Raw genomic sequence first — 14,841 nt, forward strand, 5'->3', positions numbered from 1 at the left:
TTGTATGAGTTAGAACAAACGAGGCAGCCCTTCTGGGAAGATGATTTTTTTTAAGGCTCCTCTCTGGTAGGACGAAGCAGGGAAAGGCTCCCCGATCCAGCCAGGCACTTGACTGCAGCATAATCTGCACAGACATGCGACCCTGGATCAGCCCCCTTTCCAAAGCCTCCCCCAGGTTGTCTGGGCATTCTCCAGGGTATTGCTCTTGTGCTCCCTCATCGGTCCATCCCTTGCAGTTACCACCTGGCTTCTGCTGTGCTCTTTCTTTCTTGCTCCACCCCCCTGGCTGATGGCCTCTGTCTCTGAGACTAGTGGGGACACCTCACCTCTGCTTGTCCCTGCTGTGAGGATGCTGATGTCCAGGCCCAGGGGTGTTCTCCTGATGCTCTCAGAACGGCCAGTCCTTGAGATGCTGGAGCTGGGCTATGCCCTTGGCCCCTGGGCATAAAGGCCGTGCTGCTGGAGGCTGGCAGCATGCCGAACCCAGAACCGGCTCCTGCAGCCTCTGCTTGCAGGCCCTCTCCACAAGGCCTTGGGGCTAGGCCAAGGGTCACTGTCCAAGGTGATATCACATGACCCTCCCCATTCCAGTTCCCTCAAACCCATGTGCAAAACGCGCCTGTCTTCACCATTCTTCTCCCTCAAAGACTAACAGAATTCTCTGCTGGGGGCCTCACCCATTAGTTCATGGGACATGCCTATCACGTTGGAGAGAGCGGCAGCTGTCACTACATATGGTGCTGTGGGACCGCGAATTCGCTCCTCCTCCAGAACGTGGCACCCACAAGCAAGTTTATTGAACATTAAAACTGGCTGAATTCCTTAATTTAGAGCTGAGGTTGGCACCCAGAGCACTCGGCTTGCAGTAAGTCACTGCCAGCATTTAGATTCTGCTCTGTTCTTCAGCGAGTGCCACTCAGTGCCTCTCACTTGGAGTTCAGATCACTTCATGTGTGAAATGAGCACAATGCTGAACACCTGGGAGCTCTCTAGATTCTCCAAGGACTTCCTGACACTAAAACTCTGCCCAGAATAATGCCGGGGTAGGACAGCCTAACTTTGCATTTTCTCTTAGCTGCATAGTTTCTTCAGCTCCACATTTTACTTTGTTTCTTAACAGCCCTGCTCTATGACTGTTTCTATTCTCAGCTTGTGGTCCATTCTGACCTTTTAGTTCTTTTCTGCCAGGTGCAAGTTGATAACTAGTATCTCCCCACTCAGATTGTGTATTTCTTGTATATTACTGGGTCAGCCTATTTCTAATGTTTTTAGAAGACCCAGAAAAGCAGAAACAGTCCAGAAAGGAGTTTCCACAGAGTTGAAAAAGTTCTCTAGTACCCTGTTAGCAACAGCTACTGTAAGATGCAGCTGGGAAGCAGTTAGCAGCCCCAGCCCTGGCTCAATGACCCATGGTCCATGAAAGGGTTAAGTTACTAAATTTGTAGAAGTTAGTTACAGCAGCAATATAAAACTAATACATCCCTCCCTTGGAGATTCACAGGCACTTTGATATATTAAAAAGGAGCCCTGGTGGTGATCAATGGCTAACTGAGAGGTCTGAGGTTCCAAACCACCAGTGACTCCACAGCAGAAAGGTGTGGCGGTCTGCTTCCATAGAGATGTACAGCCTTGGAAACCTCATGAAATCTCTACGAGTCAGAATCCACTCGATGGCAGTGAGGTTTTTTTTGGTTTAGGAAGTCTTTTAGTAAAAAAAGAACCCAAATAAACCCATTGCCGTTGAGTGACTCGAACTCATAGTGACCCTATAGGACAGAGCAGAACTGCCCCATAGGGTTTCCAAGGAGTGGTTGGTGGATTCGAACTGCCAACCTCTTGGTTAGCAGCTCTAGCTCACCGTAGCTCTTAACCACTGCTCCAGTAGGGCTCAAGATACCCATTCAACTCAGCATTTCTGAAACTTACTTGAGCAGCAAACTTTTACTCCCCTGAAACATCTATTAGCTTCTTAGAACATAATGTGGAAGACACAGCATTGAAACACTAACTGTTATCAGCATCTTAGTGTGATTAGGTCATGCTTTCAATGTGACAGGTGAAATAGAGTAGGACACAGGACAGGTATCTTTTTTTTTAACTTTTTAAAATTGTGCTTTAGATGAAGGTTTGCAGAACAAATAGTTTCTCATTAAACAGTTATTACACATATTGTTTTATGGCAACGGTTAACAACCTCACGACACGTCAACACTGTCCCTTCTCAGCCTTGGGTTCCCTGTTACCAGCTGTCCTGTCCCTGGGCTGTTGTGCCCCCATTAGTCTCGTTTTGTTTTATAGAGCTGTCTTAATCTTTGGCTGAATGGTGAACCTCAGGAGTGACTTCATTACTGAGTTAAAAGGGTGTCCGGGGGCCATACTCTCAGGGTTTCTCCAGTCTCTGTCAGGCCAGTAAATCTGGTCTTTTTTTGTGAGTTAGAATTTTGTTCTACACTTTTCTCCAGCTCTGTCTGGGACCCTCTGTGGTGATCCTTGTCAGAGCAGTTAGTGGTGGTAGCCAGGCACCATCTAGTTGTACTGGACTCAGTCTGGTGGAGGCCATGATAGTTGTGGTCCAGGACAGGTATCTTTTGATGGAGGTCTAAATGAGGCCTGGGTGAGGGAACTCAATGGAGACAGTAGTGAATAAAAAGGAGGTGAACACACGCTAAGCTTCAGCTACTACACAACTTGTGTGGTTGTGCTAATAGTTTGCGCCAAGTCCTCTTTGCCCGTCAGGTTCACCATCTTCTCTGGAAAATGTCCCTGACCTCCTCTCCCCCAGGACTGGCCTGGAAGCTTCTCCTCTGTGCTCCATGACCCCTGTACTTATCTACCTCTGGTTGTGGCAGCCGGGTACTGAAATTGCCTGTTGCTTTGTCTGTCTCTCCCATCAGCATGAAGTTCCCTGAGAGCACAAACTACGTCTAATTTTACTGTTCACATCTGTGTCCCGCTCATGCATGGTACATCGTAGGCACTCAGGCTGAGTCTTTGTTTAATCCTCTTTTGACTATAAATGTGTATGAGTTTCATCCTGACTTTTTCTACCACTGGTGAGTGCTGCTGAAGCCTGAACCACTTTCTGGACCCAGTGCTGGCTGCCCAGTCACAGTCCAGCCTAACAAAAACACATGTTCCAAATAAGAACACACAGCATCTTCCGTCATACATGATAAAACATGCGACGGGTTTAGCCTGAATATGTTCTCTGTTGTACCACTATTTATGGGGGTGGGGGGTAGGGGGGATATCTGACTAGGCTACAAGAAAGACTGGGATCAAAAGAGCAAATACCATACTTCCAAGATGGTTTACAGGGAGTGATCAAAACTGAGAAATAGAGAAGTTGTAGATGTGAACAGGATACTCTGAAGAAAGGAAATGAGGTACTTAAGTCGGTAATAGAAGGTCAGAGAAGATATGAGCGAGAGAGAGAATCCCACACATTACATCCCCCATAAACCAGGTAGGCTTCCTGGATGTAGAGGATTTGGACGGAAAGAGTCATCAGAATTTTCTGTGGTGAACCACCTCATCCTTTCTCTCAGCCCCAAGATGAAGCACATAGTTTGGGCCTGGATAATCAGAGCCCTGAACCCACCGACCTTTATGATTGTTTAAGGGAGGAGGAGGGAACTAATCAGGTGCCTCCTGAGTCTGAGCTTGAACCTGGAAGATTAACGCCTGACTCTGTATCCCATGGAAACGACAATAAACCAACCTGAAGCAGAGCAGAGGTGAGAAATGGAGAGAGGCCTGGTCCTGATGCCACTACAGGAGTCCTGGGTTACGCATTGTCTGAGGGCTTATTTATAAGACTCAGTAGATTCCCTGAGTAAGCCAGCTTGAGTTGGATGTCCAGTCCCTACCAATCAAGGGTCCTGATGATGCAGAAGAAGGAAGACCTTACATAGTATGAACAAAGATGAGAATGTTGGAAACCAAGAGCCAGGAAGTAGTGGACACCCCCTCCCAGTTCCCCTCCGGGAACTGCCACCTCTCCCACCATCCCCATGGTCATAGAGGACAACTCCCATGTACCTGGGTTTGTACAAAAGACTCTGCTCCTCTGGCCACAACTGAGGCCATCACAGTTCCTTCCCCCAGAAATGAGAATTGGAATTAACAGGCCAGCGTCAGTCGAGGTCGGTCTCCTGAAGGAGAAAAGAAGTAAAATCTTGGGAGCCGTGGGATGGCTGTGTTTTCTGCCTGTCGACTGTGGAGAAAGGTAAAGCAAGACAACATCACTGACCACTTTATCGATGAGGAAAACTGAGGGTGAAAGATGTTATATGGCTTGCGTAAGATTGCACGTTTGGTACCACTGGACGAAGCCAGCTATAATTCAATCCTGAATTTAGCTTTTCTTAATTCAAGGGCTGGGCAGGAAATAGCTGCGTCAGAGCGGCCTGAGAACTCTGGTCACGCGGGAGCCTCCGGATAGACGGCAAGGTATGATGGAAGCCTTGCCAGGCATCCCGGAAAAGTCTGGTCAAAGACATCTCCCTATTCTCAAAACACCAACGAAATTCTGGTGCTTAAAGCGTCCCTCCTTCTGCTCAGAGGTTTGCCCCTAGAGCCAGGACGCAGGGAGCACTTGCCCAGAATTTAAAGCACCCAATGCCCGTGAGTCGGAATCCACTCGATGGCAAAGGGTTTGTTTTTTTTTTTTGGTTTGAATGCCTGCGACATCAGGGCACTCAGCTACTCCCAGAAACTACAGCTCCCATTATGCACCGCGACAGCGTGGACTAAGCCCGGAATAAACTACAAGCCCCAGAATGCCTTGGGCGAGAGGCGCATGCACGGAGGAGCGGAGGGACGTAGTAGCCGCGTCGTTCGCGCGGGACCGTTAAATTTGAAAGTCGGCGGCTAGCCATGAGGTCCTGATGTGGCTGGTTTGTGAAGGAGCTGGGTGCCTGCTTTGTCGGGAAGCACCCTCTGGTCTCTTCGGTACCTCTAAGGGTGGGTTGCGGAAGGAAGCCCAGACGGTCTGCGGCCTTGAGCCAGGAACGCAGGATGGCGGAGATGAAGGAAGGGGGTGCTCTGAGGTAAGTACCGGAGAATGGCTGTGGGGAGCTGGGCCTGCAGACTCGAGGGTGCCTGGCAGGTGAGAGAGGCAGCAGTCAAAGAGACCGTTCAGAGCAGTGAAAGAGGACCGACACGGTCAGAAGAAGAGCCGGCGGGGGTGGAGACGCTAGGTGAGGGCTGATCTGAAGGGGACACGTGAGAATCCTGCTGCGTCCAGCTTCAAAGCAAAGGAGGCTGGGGAACCCCAGTGGCACAGAGTGCTTGGCATTCGTATTATGGTCTGTTTTTATCTCAGCTCAGCCCTTTGCTAGCTGTTTGACCTTGGACACATCTTAATATGAATGCTACCTTGCAGAGTTCTTGGGAGAATTCGAAATATTTGCATAGTAACTGCCTCCAAGTAAGTGATAGACAAATGGTAGGTGCTATCGTGGCAGTGGAGCCCTGGTGGCGCAGTGGTTAAGAGCTCGGCTGCTAACCAAAAAGTCGGCAGTTCAAATCCACCAACCGCTCCTTGAAAACCCTATGGGGCAATTCTGCTCTGTCCTGTAGGTTCGCTATGAGTTGGAATCGACTCGACGGCAACGGATGTGGTTTTTTTTTTTTTTTTTTTCCTATCATGGCAATAGCGTCGAGATTGAAAAAGCCCTTCTCTATGTGTGTGTATTAGGTTGGAATTCTTTATGCGTTTTTATTATGGAGTCCACAATACCTAGATAAATGCCGTTAATATTTATTAATAACCTAGTAAATGCTAAGTGCAGCAAATGTACAAAAGACACAGAAATCCCTGTCCTCGTGAAGCTTAAGTTCCAGGGTGGAATGGGGTGGGGGAGACAGACGATAAACAAGATAAATAAAATAAAAGTTAGATGGTAGTCAGTACTTAAAAAAAAAAAACTAGGAAGGAGGATAAGGGAGTGTTGGGGTTGGAGATAGCAATTTTAGACAGATTTGAACAGGAGGCCTTAATGGGGCAATGTCATTTGGGCCACGACTTGAAAACGAAGGGCTAGTCATGCGTATATGGGGGGAAGAAGAACAAAGACAAAGGCTGGGGGTGTGGAGGGGAGGTTGCTGTACCTGGCATGCCCAAGGCCAGTGTCACAGGAACAGAATGAGCCAGGAGAGTAGAAGGCAATGAAGTAAAAAAACAAACAAACGGGGGAATTGTGGCATTATGAGGACTTGGCATTTATTCTGAGATCGAAAGTCATTGGAAGGTGTTGAGCAGAAGAAAAGACGCCATCTGAGTTGAGTTTTAATGGGATCACTTGGGCTGCCTTGTTGAATAGACTGAAGGCAAAAAGGGATGGAAGCAGAGAGACCAGTTGGAAGTTATTGAAATACTGCAGGCAAGAGAAGACGGTGGCTTGAGCCAGGCTGGAAAGAGGGGAGATGGTGGGAAGAGGTTGATTTCTGGATATATTTTGAAAATAGAACCAGCAGAATTTGCCAGCTGACCAGGGGTGTGAGAACGATGTCAACGTTGGCACTAAGATTTTCGGCTTGAGAAACTAGAAGAATGGAATTGCCATTATTTGAGATGGGGGAAGACTGAGAGGAGCAGATCTGGGAGGAGGCAGTAATGAATAGCCCGGTGTGGGACACTTAACTGAAATAGTTATGTAACTGAGATAGTTAGATCACTATTTAAAGAACAAGAGAAGAAATTCAGATGAACTAAAAAACATTTATTCAGTGCTTACTATGTGCCAGATGTTGTACTAGACTATGGGAATACAAAAATAAGTGAGCCATGGTCCTTACATTCACGGGGTTCACACAGTAGAGTTAAAAAAGCTGTGAGTGGTTACAACCTAAATTACTAATTACTTGTAGTTACTTCCCTAAACAATTCATCACTTACAGTTACTTTCTTTTTTCTTTTTAAAAATTGTTGTCAACGTATATAGTAAAACATTTGCCAACTCAACCTTTTTCAGGTGTACAACTTAGTGACATCAATTACATTAATTACGCTGTGCAACTGTCACCTGTAATTGTTGCCAAATTTCCCATCACCATGAACAAAAACTCACTTCTCGCTAAAACAGTGACTCCTCTTTTCCCTTTCCCTCCTGCCCTGGTAACCACTAATAAATTCTATTCTCCATACATTTGCCTCTTGTTATTTCATATAAGTGAGATCACACAATATTTGTCCTATTATGATTGACATTACACTTAGCACAGTGTTTTCAAGCACATAGCAGGACTTCGTTTGTCTTCATGGCTGTATGTACCACATTTTTATCCACTCGTGTTGATGACATTTAGGTTGTTCCCACCTTTTGGCTATTGCCGATAGTGCTGCAATGAGCATTAGTCTACGTATGTCTGTTTGCATTGTTGTTTTCACGTCTCTCTCTGGGGTGTATACCTAGGAGTGGAATTGCTGGGTCATATAGTAGTTCTATGGTAACTTTTTGAGGAACTGCCAAACTGTTTTCCCAGTGGCTGTACCATTTTGCATTCCCATCAGCAATGGATAAGGCTTCCCATTTTTTTACGTACTCAGCAACATTTGTTGTTTTCTGTTTTTTTAATCTTTGTCATTTTAGTGGGAGTGAAGTGGTATCTCATTGTAGTTTTGATTTGCATCTCTCTAATAGCTAATGAGGAAACCTGGTGGCATAGTGGTTAAAGAGTTCTGCTGCTAACCAAAAGGTCGGCACTTGGAATCTACCAGGTGCTCCCTGGAAACCCTATGGGGCAGTGCTACTCTGTCCTGTAGGGTCGTTATGAGTCAGAATCAACTCGAGGGCAATGGGTTTGGTTGGGTTTAATGGCTCATGAAGGGAGTCCTGATGGTTCAGTGCGGTTAAGCACTAGACTGCTAACCGAAAGGCTGATGGTTCGAATTCACTCAGTGGCTTCGAGAGAGAAAGGCCTGGTGATCTGCTCCCGTAAAGATTACAACCTAGACTAGCATTAATCAAAAAAACACAGAATAATAAATGTTGAAGAGGTTGTGGAGAGACTGGAACACTTATACACTGTTGGTGAGACTGTAAAATGGCACAACCATTTTGGAAATCAATCTCGCACTTCCTTAAAAAGCTAGAAATAGAAGTACCATACGATCCAGCTATCCTGCTCCTTGGAATATATCCTAGAGAATTAAGAGCCATCACACAATAGATATATGCACACTCATGTTCATTGCAGCAGTGTTCACGATAGCAAAAAGATGGAAACAACCTAGGTGCCCATCAACGGATGAAGGGATGAACAAATTATGGTATAGTCACACAATGGAATACTATGCAACAATAAAGAACAACGATGAATCCATGAAACATTTTATAACATGGAGGAATCTGGAAGGTATTATGCTGAGTGAACTTAGTCACATAAGGACAAATGTTATATAAGACCACTATTATAAGAACTCAAGAAAAGGTTTAAACACAGAGGAAAACATTCTTTGATGGTTTCAAGGGTGGGAAGGGAGGGAGAGGGGTATTCACTAACTAGAAAGTAGACAAGAATTATCTTAGGTGAAGGGAAGGACAGCACACACTCCAGAGGAAGTCAGCACAACTGGACTAAACCAAAGCTAAGTTTCCTGAATACAACCAAATACTTCGAGGGACAGAGTAGCAGGGGCTGGGGTCTGGGGACCATGGTTTCAGGGGACATTTAGGTCAATTGGCATACAAAGTTTATTAAGAAAATGTTCTGCATCCCATGGTATCTGGGGTCTTAAAAGCTAGTGAGCGGCCATCTAAGATGTATCAATTGGTCCCAACCCACTTGGAGTAAAGGAGAGTGAAGAACACCATGGACACAAGGAAAGTATTAGCCCAAGAGACAGAAACGGCCACATAAACCAGAGACTTCATCGGCATAAGATCAGAAGAACTAGATGGTGCCCAGCTACCACCGACAGGGATCGCAACAGAGAGTCCCTGATGGAGCAGGAGAAAAGTGGGGTGCAGAATTCAAATTCTAGTAAAAAGGCCAGACTTAACGGTTCGATTGAGACTGGAGGGACCCTGGAAGACAGGGCCCCCAGACTTCTGTTAGCCCAAAACTAAAACCATTCCCAAGGTCAACTCTTCAGACAAAGATTAGACTGGACTTTGGGACATAAAATGATACTCGTGAAGAGGGTGCTTCTTAGCTCAAGTAGATACATGACACTAAATGGGCAGCTCCTGTCTAGAGGTGAGATGAGAAGGCAGAGAGGGTCAGAAGCTGGTTGAGTGGACACAGGAAATCGGGTGGAAAGGGGGTGTGTGCTGTCACAGTATAGGGTGAGTAACTAGGTCACATAACAACGTATGTATAAATTTTTGTATGAGAGACTAACTTGAGTTGTAAACTTTCACTTAAAGCACAGCAATTAAAAAAAGATTACAGCCTAGAAAACCCTATGAGGCAGTTCTATTCTGTCGCAGGAGGTCACTATGAGTCGAAATCTACTCACCAGCACCTATCAGCAGCTAATGGCAAATGACACTGAACATCCTTTCATGGGCTTGTTGGCCATTTGAATATCCTTTTTGGTGAAATGTCTGTTTAAGTCCTTTGCCCTTTTTTTGATTGTTGTTTGTCTTTTTGTTGTTAAGTTGTAGAAGTTTTTCATATGTTTTGGATATTAGACCCTTACGGGATATGTGTTTCCCAAAAATTTTCTCCCAATCTGTAGGTTGTCTTTTCACTTTTTGATAAGGTCCTGTAATGAACAGAAGTATTTAGTTTTTATGAGGTCCCATTTATCTATTTTGTCCTTTGCTGCTCATGCTTTTGTTGTCAAATCTGATAATCCATCCTTAAAAACTAGGCCCTGCAACCACGACCCTATATTGTAGTTACTTTCTTGTGGAGAGTTTACAGCTCTTGTCTGACGGAGTTCACACATAACTTCCACTCTGTTTTGAAGATTCACGCCTGTCGGTCTCTGTGTCTTTTTTTATGTTTTAACCACAGAGATAATGTCTTTGTCAGAAGTTGACTTCTGTCTGACCACTGCAGAACTTTGAAGTACAGAGTGCCAATTGCTGTCGAGTTGACTCTGACTCATGGTTTCCCCATGTGCGTCAGAGTAGAACTGTACTCCCTAGGGTTTTTAGTGGCAGATTTTTCCAGGACCTTTCTTCCAAGGTGTCTCTGGGTGGATTCGAACCTGCAACCTTTCGGTTAGCAGTCGGGTGCAGTAACTGTTTGCATCACCCCAGGGACTCCAAAGTACAGCGTACATAACCATAATGGTGATTGCCTCTGCCCTGAAGTTTTGTGAGGATTCCCCAGTGGACCTGATAGAATTGGGAGGGGGGCAGCCGTGACCCGTGAACTGTACTTTTGCCTGCTTCTGCCCTGGGCTATGTGTATACACAAACTTCAGTTTCAAGTTATCGGTTGCAACATGGGGTGCTAGTCTGACCAGCACTCGTGGTAATTTTAAATTAAAGTTGGTGATGCTTTCAATGGTAGGCATAGAACTGCTGCTTTTTAGTCTCCTTTGCCAAATTTATAACGCTTTTTCCTTCTTCCTGCCTTAAACTGTAGTCTTACAGTACTGTCCACAATACCCTTACCAAGTTCTCTCTTCCATCAGCCAAGACTGCGGCCACTAACCTGGAAACCAGGTGACAGAAAGGCTCAGAACTCAGGTGTATGACACCACCACTAACACATCCACTCACCTGTATTCAACTCAGAGATCCTGAATAATCACCTGTCTGAACACATTTACAATAATTTGGTGCTATAGTAAGTCCGTGTTGGTGTGAGATTTACTTTTATTTCCCTCTTCACAGTGAAGCTGTGTCATTGGATGGCGATGAATGGGAGCTGAGTAAGGAAAATGTACAACCCTTAAGGCAGGGGCGGATCATGTCCACACTTCAGGGAGCGCTGGCACAGCAGGAATGTACCTGGAACACGGCCGTTCAGCAGCAGAAACGGTGTGTAGACTGGTTGGGGTTCAGCCTGTCACCATCCCAGCTGTGCAGATAATGTAGGTGTGGATCCACGCCAGATGGCATGAGGGGTGCTCTTCACAAACTGGCAGCAAGTAAATCTGTTCCCCACCTGCTTTCTCTTCACACAACAGCTATGTAAAGAGCTTCTCAAGTGTGGTTAAGAATATGAGCTGTAGGATTTAATTTCATTGTGGAGCAGCCAAACTCTTGTATCAATAGAAATGCATCTTATACAGGGGACAATGATAAGCATAGTCATGAACAAGTCATTCTAGACCCCGAAACAGACGTAACTCTTGTAGTGATCAACTGGAGAGATTGCTTTCTTGGATTCTGAGTACTAAGGGAGAGTTAATCTGCTGTCTTTCATGTGTACTCAATTGTTAACTTTCCAGGACAGTTTTTTTTTTAAATTTTTTTCCATGATTTTTTTATTGTTGTAAAAATAAACATAACACCACCTTTGCCAGTCAGTGGTTTTTTTATATTTTGTTGTTGTTGAGAATATCCAGAGCAAAACATACACCGGTTCGACCGTTTCTGGATGTGCAGTACAGTGACATTGATCACATACTTTGAGTTGTCAGCTCTGCTCACCCTCCTTTTCTGAGTTATTCCTCCGCCATTAACATGAACTCACTGCCCCTAAGGTTCCTATCTCATCTTTCGAGTTGCTGTTGTCACTTTAGCTAGGGAAGTGTCTTTGAGAATATGCCAGAAAAGAAATAGTGGCCTCCAAAGGTAATGTAAACCTCAGAGAAATTGGATTTATACTAGAACATTTTTCAGTATTGATTTAACACACTCTCTGGATAAAGAAAGGCTGAAAAATAGTCTTACATTATTCAAATGAACCTACAGAACTTGCTGTCCTTTGCCTAATATATGTTTTGATAAAAATGCCTTTTTTTTTTTTTTTTTAAGTAGTATAGAGTCTCGTTTCCAGCCCTCAGTCTCTGCCACTAGAGACAGGTTATAATACAATGAATACCCTTGTCCTTCTCATTGGATGGTTAAGAGCGTTGGGTTTTATTCTTTTGTTTCAGAGGTAATGGTGTTCTAAACTCTTCTTCCTGGGTTCTGTGACAATCTATGTTTTTCCACTTCTCTAATTTCCCTTTTTTATTGTTAGTTTCTACTGCATTTTACCTCATTCTCTGTCCTTTGCCTTCTGTTCTTCTTCCATATTCCCATTTTCCAGGATCGTCCAACTACTATTTACATGTCTTCGTTGCCTTCTCGGTGTGTTTTTATCTGCCTGTGACATAGACTTAGAGAAATGTTTCACTTACTGTATTAGATTATTAAATACCGAATCTCTTCTCCCATAAATGGGCTTCCTTTTTCTGCTTCTCCGTTTTGGTACCAAAAGTCACCTGCAGTTGTCTTACTCCCTGCTCTCTCACCCGAATTCTATGTAGTTGGTCACTAAGAACTGACTTTTTTTTTTAAGTATACTTCACGCGCAGTGAAATGCTCAAATTTGTAAGTGTACTGTTTAACCAGTTTTGACATGCATTTCAAGACAGAACATTTCTATTACCTTAGAAAGCTCTGTCATGCCCCCTTCCAATCAGTCCCCATGCCCTCACAAAGCGACCACTGATCGCATTTCTATTACCATGGATTACTTTTGCCTGTTCTAGAATTGTATATAAATGGAATCATCTAGTGTCTACTTTTTTGTGTCTGACTTCTTCCACCCAGCATATTTTTGAGGCTTCTGCATGTTGTGTATATTAGTAGTTGGTTCCTTTTTATTGCTGAGTAGTACTCCATTTGTATATCCATTCGCCAACTGATGGATGTTTAGATTCTTTCCAGTTTTGTGCTAATGTGAATAAAGCAGCTATGAATATTCTTATACGAGATTTTTTGTGGGCATAGGTTTTCATTGCTTTTGGATAAATACCAGGAATGGAATTGCTGGGTCTTTGAATTGACATTTGAAGCATTCTGTATTAGTTACTTAGTGCTGCCATGACAGAAGGGCCAGAAGTGGGTGGCTTTAAAGAACAGAAATTTATTTTTTCACAGTTCAGGAGGCTAGAAGTCCAAATTCAGGGGGTAGCTCTAAGGGGAGGCCCTTCCTTGTCTATTTCAGCTTCTAGTCCTTGTTAGCTACTGTTGAGTCAGCCCCCAACTCATGATGATCCCATGCATAACTGAACAAAACAGTGCCCAGTCCTGTGCCACCCCCATGATTGATCGCAGATGGGACTCTTGTGATCCATAGGGTTTTCGTTGGATTTTCAGAAGCAGATCACCGGACCTTTCTTCCTCGTCCATCTCAGTCTGGAAGCTCTGATGAAACTGTTCATCATCAAAGCAACACACAAGCTTCCACTGACAGACTAGTGGTGGCTGCGCATGAGGTGCACTGGATGGGAATCGAACCTGGGTAGCCTGTATGAAAGGCGAGAGCTCTACCACTGAACCACCACTGCCCCCATGGCAATCCTTGGTGTTTCTCGGCATATAGATGCGTCTGTCTCCACTGTCTATTTTCCTCTTCCTCCTGTGCGTGTCCGTGTCTCTTCTGCTCTTTTTATAACTCAGAAGCATTAGGTTTGGTATGGCCTCCTTAACATAACAAAAGAACTCTGGTTCTCAACAGGATCACACCCACAGGTATGTGGGCCAGAAAGTCAACACGTATTTTGGGGGAGCATAATCCATAGCAATGTCCTTACGTCTCCAGATGTCTCCATTTTTTCCTCTAATCCTGACTTTATGCTACAGTTTATGGTTCCCTCGAGTTCCTCTGGACAAACTCTCCCACCTTCATGACTTGATTCAGTCTTGTTCTCCCTCTCTTGTTAGAAAGCTCCCCTTTCCTTCCTTCAGAGTCCCACCTTCTGAGGCTGCTTCTATGACACGTCCTTCTGACTTCTTCCAGCCTCTACTCTTCATTCTTGGCGTTGTAATATACTATACTGCTTTGTATTGTTAATTTTCCATTTGTGTATCTTGTCGTATTAAATATAAGTTCCTTTGTGTCAGGGATTATGTTATCTTTTTTTTTTTTTTTTTTATACCAGGCATAGCCCCTTAATGCAGTTTTTGCCGATGGATCATTTATTCAGGTTGTGGTTTATTACAATACTTCCTCCTCTATTCTTACCGCTCAGTCTTAGTCTCTTAGCTCTCTGTCTTTCTCTGACTCTTTACAAAGTCATATTTTACACTTTCCTTAAGGCACTCCCCAGATTGTATATGGTCTTATTATTCTCTAACTAATCGTACCCATGGCATTTGTCTTTAAGATTCTAAATATTTCTATATATTTTTCGTGTATGTGTAGTTTGTCCGACGTGATCATGTACATGTAAAATAATAGTTATCATTTACCGAGTACTTTCTATATACAAGACACTGTTCTAAACACTTACAGTTAACACTGATCAACCTAATAAAGATAGGTACTATTCTTATCCCCATTTTACAGATAAGGAAACTGTCCAGCATCCCTTAGCTAGTGATCGGTGGAGCTGGGATCTGAACATAAGGAGTCTTGTTCCAGAGCTTTCAACTGCTGTGTAATACTGCTTTTCTGTATGTTGTCTTTGAATTCCTTTATCTAATTTCTACATGTTTTGTTCCCCCTGTTATTTTATCTGGTTACTCAAAGAATCCTAATTATTTCTGTTCTGTTCTTGTTGTATAAACCCTCAAACTCTAGATTGATAGTAAACACTTAATGAATGAATGAAAGTGGAGGTGGTCTTTGTTCATCCGGCTTTTGTCATTATTGCATTTGCCAACATTTTCTGTTTAACTTTCAGGGCATTTGAATCTGAAATTCGATTTTACACTGGAAATGACCCTCTGGATGTTTGGGATAGGTAGGTCTTTTTACTTAAAAAGGGCAACAGAA

The 14,841-nt window shown here is 44.1% G+C and overlaps 1 protein-coding gene across 1 annotated transcript in view; it reads left to right on the forward strand.

Annotated features, from left to right (window-relative positions):
• The first annotated feature begins 4,894 nt into the window (after window positions 1-4,894).
• BUB1B (BUB1 mitotic checkpoint serine/threonine kinase B) overlaps window positions 4,895-14,841 on the forward strand; it is a 60,565-nt gene continuing 50,618 nt past the window's right edge. The window contains exons 1-3 of the mRNA XM_004380623.3: window positions 4,895-5,051; window positions 10,800-10,946; window positions 14,750-14,809. Coding sequence (XP_004380680.1) covers window positions 5,020-5,051; window positions 10,800-10,946; window positions 14,750-14,809 — 239 coding nt within the window. The 5' untranslated portion in view covers window positions 4,895-5,019. The remainder of the gene's footprint in view (window positions 5,052-10,799; window positions 10,947-14,749; window positions 14,810-14,841) is intronic.

This window comes from Trichechus manatus, unplaced genomic scaffold, assembly GCF_000243295.1.
Source record: "Trichechus manatus latirostris isolate Lorelei unplaced genomic scaffold, TriManLat1.0 scaffold00076, whole genome shotgun sequence".
In the NCBI taxonomy this organism is placed as follows: Eukaryota; Metazoa; Chordata; class Mammalia; order Sirenia; family Trichechidae; genus Trichechus; species Trichechus manatus.